At 40.5% G+C, this 6,000-nt stretch overlaps 1 protein-coding gene across 2 annotated transcripts in view; it reads left to right on the forward strand.

The window, feature by feature from the left end:
- The window catches only part of FSTL3 (follistatin like 3), an 88,033-nt gene extending 82,593 nt beyond the window's left edge, over positions 1-5,440 (forward strand). Inside the window, exons 4-6 of one of the 2 annotated variants that reach the window (XM_063914484.1) lie at positions 2,240-2,467; positions 3,167-3,220; positions 4,496-5,440. In XM_063914484.1, coding sequence (XP_063770554.1) covers positions 2,240-2,467; positions 3,167-3,220; positions 4,496-4,548 — 335 coding nt within the window. In that variant the 3' untranslated portion in view covers positions 4,549-5,440. The remainder of the gene's footprint in view (positions 1-2,239; positions 2,468-3,166; positions 3,221-4,495) is intronic. The other variant, XM_063914485.1, reaches the window with a different exon arrangement.
- Positions 5,441-6,000: the final 560 nt, after the last annotated feature.

Below are 6,000 nucleotides of genomic sequence, written 5' to 3' on the forward strand. Positions count from 1 at the left end.
GGGAAAACACCCTATACTTACCTTACAGATGTCCTTTTGATACCTACCCCTGAAGATTTCCTCAAGGACGAAACGTGTAGGGTTTTATCGGTTAACAGTTCACGGTCCAAATTCAGAGAGGATCCTTCCCTGAGCTCACACCTGAATAAGGTGGTGGAAGGTTATATCAACACATTCTACTGCATGTGTTGTGACTAACTGAATCTTTTATTTATGTATGTAAAATCATTGTATTAAGACTATTGAATTATCTTAATATTGAAAATAACTATTTGGTATCTTTTACTGATTGGCCATTTGGCTCTTTCTTTGGGTGATTTTCTGGTAAGAGGATATCTCTTACAGGATTGCCTTTCAATGCTGGACTATAAAATTCTAGCAGATTGGACTACCACCACCAGAATAAGATGTTTGATGTACACTCTGAACTGGCAAAGCAAAGTAGCGCATTTGCAGAGCGGACTAGAACTATCAGGAGTAACGGTGTCTTCTAGCCATTACCAGCAAGAATTGCCAGGAAGCTGTGATTTACTGATACCCCCTTTTATACCGCCTGAGGCGGGTCGCACCCGGGTGCTTCCCGGCTGCGACCCGCCTCAGGCCCCTCTCCATCGTTTCCAACCCAGCATATTGCCAGGTTGGTGACATAATCGTTGACATGGCGGGGGTGGCGCTTAGAGATCACATGATCTCCAAGCACCGCCCGTCACATCAACCCGACTTCCCGTTTACACAGCACGACGAGCCGGGTTGAACTTGTACTCAACCCTGCTTGCTACCCGGGTTGATCGACCTGGAATATTCCAACTGGGCCCTTTTACACCGCACAGCAACACGGGTTATGCGCACATGTGCAATAACCCGTGTTCAAATCTGGCAGTGTGAAAGGGGTATTAGTCACCCCTGCTAACTTCCATTGATGTTTTGCAACAATAGATTTTTTAGATTTTTTTTCTTATCAGCTTAATTGAGAGAGATCCTTTGTAAACATGGCATACAGTAATGAACTGAACTGAGCTTGTAGCATGCACATTTAGGAAGAAGCATGTGGCAGCAATTTCATTGAAGAAAAAAAAATGCTAAGATTTTGTTGGTGCAAAGAGATTATCTAGTGATCAACAGCTAAATACACTAACAGGCATATATATCACAATCAGCAAATACATTTCAGTTGTGATTTGAAACATTGGTCTGGATTCACAATGCTACAGTATATTTAAATACATTACAAGAACTGTACTATGAGCGAAGGGCTACTATCCCTGACATTGATGTGGGCGTGGAGAAATTTTACCGTAAATGGGAATTTTTTATTAATACTTTGGAAATACAGACACAAACTCATATTCCCAAATTATTCGAAAATACTACCTGGAACTTGCTCAGGAATCTCTCTGCCGATTCTTAATTGTGTCACAGCTATATAACTATTTTCTAATATTATATATGACTGGGTTATGAACCCCTGTTTGCCGATGATGTTTTTTCACCCCCCCCCCTTTCCGCTCCCTTCCCTTCTTCCCTTGATTGTTATTTGTAGTGCTCTGTGTTGTTTTGTCTGTCTTTCCCCCCTCTTATTTGGATTTTCTAGTCTTACTGTACCGTAACATGAAGATTAGCGTTAGACACTCATATTAATCGATATTATGTCTGCCAATAGGTCTCTGGAATTTATTGTCTACATATCTCCCCCTAATCTTCCAGCTAATGTGGTATGATTGTTTTTGTTGAGAATTTCATTGTCTATGCAAGCCACTGGCTTATTTGTACTTGTTTATTCCTTCTCGGTACTGTAAATGATTATCTCTATTTCCATTGGAAAACCAATAAAATGTATTTACAAAAAATAAAAAATACATTACAAGACTATTAAAAATCACATGCAGGGACAGAGCTTACAACAAAAGCTACAAGTGTCCCTGCAAATCCCCTCCCCGCACTTCTCAGGGTAATTTCTGCAAAAAGTACCCTAAGAATATGCCTGTGAATGCACAGCCGGCCACCCCTACACAAAGCTAACACTTACCTCCAGCCAGGGGATCAGTGATTCGGTGAGTTCCTCTATGATCTCCTTTTTACCCTCCGCACAAGTAACTATCAATGTGTTGAACTGATATACTGTAAACAGGACAATGGCAGAGGATATAAGGTTATAATAGTAATTTACTAATATGCTCTTATTGTTTAGTATAAGAAATGTATTCTTCTTACATATAGTGACCATTCTATACTCTTCCAGAGTCCTGCTCCAATGTGGTGTGCCCAGGGACACATTCCTGCGTTGTGGACCAGACAGGAAGCGCCCATTGTGTTATGTGCCGCTCCTCACCCTGTCCAATGCCTCTTGCCTCTGACTACATGTTATGTGGAAACAACAACGTCACCTATCCCTCTGCCTGCCACCTGCGAAGAGCCACCTGCTATTTGGGACGATCTATAGGGGTCCGTCATACAGGCAGCTGTGCAGGTATCTGTCACTATTTTCCATGGTTTTATATATATTAAAAATAGATGATGTAGCTGTATACACAATTTGTAATCGTGCAGTAATTTTCAATCAATACTATGTGCACAGCAAGCAGTGCCCGGATTTAAATAACCAAACAGCAAAAGCAATACAGCAGGAATAAAATAAATAAATAGTTTTCAAAGGCACACAATTTATATGGGACCGTCACAATTTTCCATTTCAGCAAATGTGATATTTACAGGCATATTCAATTAACCATCGGGTGACTAATTACCAGTTAATTACCCCACGGCGCAGGAAAAGGCTAGTCAAGTTTATAGCATTTTTCCAGCACCTAAATTTGTGGATTACCATGTGGAAAGTGGAAACCCACTGATTCTGCGTAAACTTGGGTATCAATGGACTCTCCCCCGCGTGCTTTTTCTCGATGACTTTTGAAAAGTTCACCATCAGGGATACACGCGTGGGGTTATTACTGCTAACTGATTCGGACTGGTGTGCCAATTGGTAAACCTCACTGCTAACTGAATATGCCTGTAAGAATAAGACAATTGTGAATTTATGTAAAAATGTACAAATTATTCCAATGTTTATTAGTTTGTTGTTTTCTTCTTTGCAATTTATTGTGCTGCATTTAATTATTTTATTCCTCCCCATTCTTGTGTGACAATAATGGACGAATATTGTTTCAAGCAGTTGGTCAACTTAAAAAATACAGGTTAGGCCGAGCATTGGCAATTTTGCCATCAGGTACTTTTATTAATTATTTTTTTATATTATTATCATTCTTTGTGCTCATAGCAATGCCTCATCACGTTTTTCTGGATGTCTCTTATTTTCTATGTCAGGTGGCCTTACATTTTACATCTCATAAGTTGCATTTTGAAGATGCATTCACTCTTGTTGCTGCATGATTTTCAGCACGTAGGAAAAAGTACAGTGGAGTCTATTCATAGAAAGTGAAGACAGAATTGTTAATTTTCACTATATATCGCATCAGTTTGATGTGATATATAGCTTAGTTAAGTAACAATTTATGTATACTTACCTTTCCGTCATCGCGATTCAGTATCCAGGGCATCGGCGATCCTTTCTACAGCTGTAGTCCTCTACCAAGCGTGGAGTCGAAAAGGCAGTTCCCTTTTGCGCATGCTCAAGTGGCTGAGGTCAGGGGAGGATGCAGGGGCTGCTGGGATTTCAGCGGGCAGAGCACGTGCCGGGTAGAGAGTAGGGAAGCATTAAATTTCCCTGCCATTTTTGCACTGCTGTTCAGATTACGCCATCCTGAGATGGTGAATCTGAATACACAGGAGAAGCGGAAAGCTGAACTTTATGTCCTTTAATGAATCGCACTCACCATACTAATGTGGGATCCGGTCTCTAGGTTGACAGTAATTAGGTCGACCACTATTGGTCGACAGTAACTAGGTCGACAGTGTCTCTATGTCGACATGTTCTAAGTCGACAGGTCAAAAGGTCGACGTGAGTTTTTCACGATTTTCTTCTTTTTTTGAACCTTTTCATACTTAACGATCCATGTGGACTACAATTGGGAACGGTAACCTGTGCCGAGCGAAGTGAGTCACTTTACGAAGAAAACGACACAATTTTTTTTAAGACTCATGTCGACCTTTTGACCTGTCGACCTAGACCATGTCGACCTAGAGACCCTGTCGACCTAGCCCATCTCGACCTAGAGACCCTGTCGACCTAGTTACTGTCAACCAATAGTGGTCGACCTAGACACTGTCTACCTAGTTACTATCTACCTTCCCTACTATTGTATGTTGATGCGATTCAGATACAGAGCTGGGGTGCCGCTGGAAAAGTCAGGAACTTCTCCATGGAAGCCCTGTGAATGGCATATGCAGGCTTTTCTCTGCTCTATGAATAGACCCCAGTGTCTTGTCTTTACTGTTATGGAATTATTATTATTATTATTATTATTATTATTATTACTATTGTTATTAATAGTAGTATTAGTCATATTAGTAGTAAAACATGTAATTTTCTTTCTTTTTACAGTGCATTCAAAATTTTCCATGGATCTCGATGATGCAGTGAAGAATTATGTGTGAGATCATTATGATGTCACGGTGACGACAAAATAAGCACACGGGGCATTCCATGTGTAATTTGTACATACAGTGAGGCATATTTATTAACTGGATGTGTTATTTATATGTATCAACCAAGCTCCTCTACCCAAGATCATACATAGCAGGGTTTAATGGGTAAACTCTTGCACGTTTTTAAGGTGATATCTTGTAGGAAATATCACATTTTGTAGTAAGATAAGGTGAATCTGTTGCCGCTATGTTTTGGTGGGTGAAACCTATTTATAAGGGACACCTTAAATGTGTTTCTTGGGCAGCAAATGAAGTCTTTCCCTTTGTTTCTGGGTGGCCTAGTGACACGTGCAGACTGGTCAATGGTGTAGAGAATTTGGTCCTCACACCATATTTTGTTGTAATGATATAAGGGTATATGGAGATCAATGGTTTGCTAGCACATAATGACACAGAAAAGAACTATGTGACATGAAGACTGTCTCTTGCTTCAGCAGTTAACTTAGTGACACGGATGGAAAGGAGCTATGAGACTGGAAGATTGTAGCTGCTACTGCTACATATTAACATACAAGCAAAGGGCATAGCTCCTATTGCAGGTCACCAGAGAGACACACACATGATGTCTTTTCAGTATGCATTGCTCGTTGTAAAACAATATTGCAGCATTTGACAAAACTGTACAAATATGGATACATCTACCGCTGGCACAACTCATACCAGTACATCACAGCCACATAAACAGGCTTTTATTTACTGTTTAATCCTTATCTACTGTTCACAGTTTCGGGTGTATTTTGTCTCCGACTTGTAAAGGTCAGAGATCGCAGTGCTGTTTTTCTATTTTTCTAGCTGTCTTTACTCTTTTCTATCCATGAAAATAAAGTAATTAAAATTAAAACTTTTGTCCTTTTTTGACAGGCTATTGTTGTCTGCAGGGATCAGTATGAAATTCCGGCAGACGGGATCTCGACTGTCATGATCCCGATAGCGGGATCCCATCTGCCGTAATGTCGGCAGCAGGGTGAGCGCTAGAAAGCCCCTTGCCGGCTTGCTGCACTTGCCACGCGGTGGGCACGGTGGCTCGTTGCGCTCGCTACAGGTTATATTCTCTCTCTATGGGTGTTGTGGACACCCACAGGGGGGTAATAGGCTGTGGCACCATTATACCGGCGTCAGCATTTCACTGCTAGTTGGGATTCTGGTGTTGGCATTGTGACCTCCGGGATCCCGACTAGCGGTAGGTTAACCGCTTCCCGTCTACACAAGTCTTATTAAACATAAAAGTAGATCAAATTTGTCATATTATTGTCAAAGGAAATACCTGTTTGAAAGATTCTGCTTTGTAATGGTCTAAGAAACATTTATAGAAATTTAATAAGGTTTATGGAATTTTAATCTATTTCAATTATAAAAGGATAAATCCATTAAAAAATAATGTTGTCTACTTAAAATCATTAT

Source organism: Pseudophryne corroboree, chromosome 1, assembly GCF_028390025.1.
Source record: "Pseudophryne corroboree isolate aPseCor3 chromosome 1, aPseCor3.hap2, whole genome shotgun sequence".
NCBI lineage: Eukaryota > Metazoa > Chordata > Amphibia > Anura > Myobatrachidae > Pseudophryne > Pseudophryne corroboree.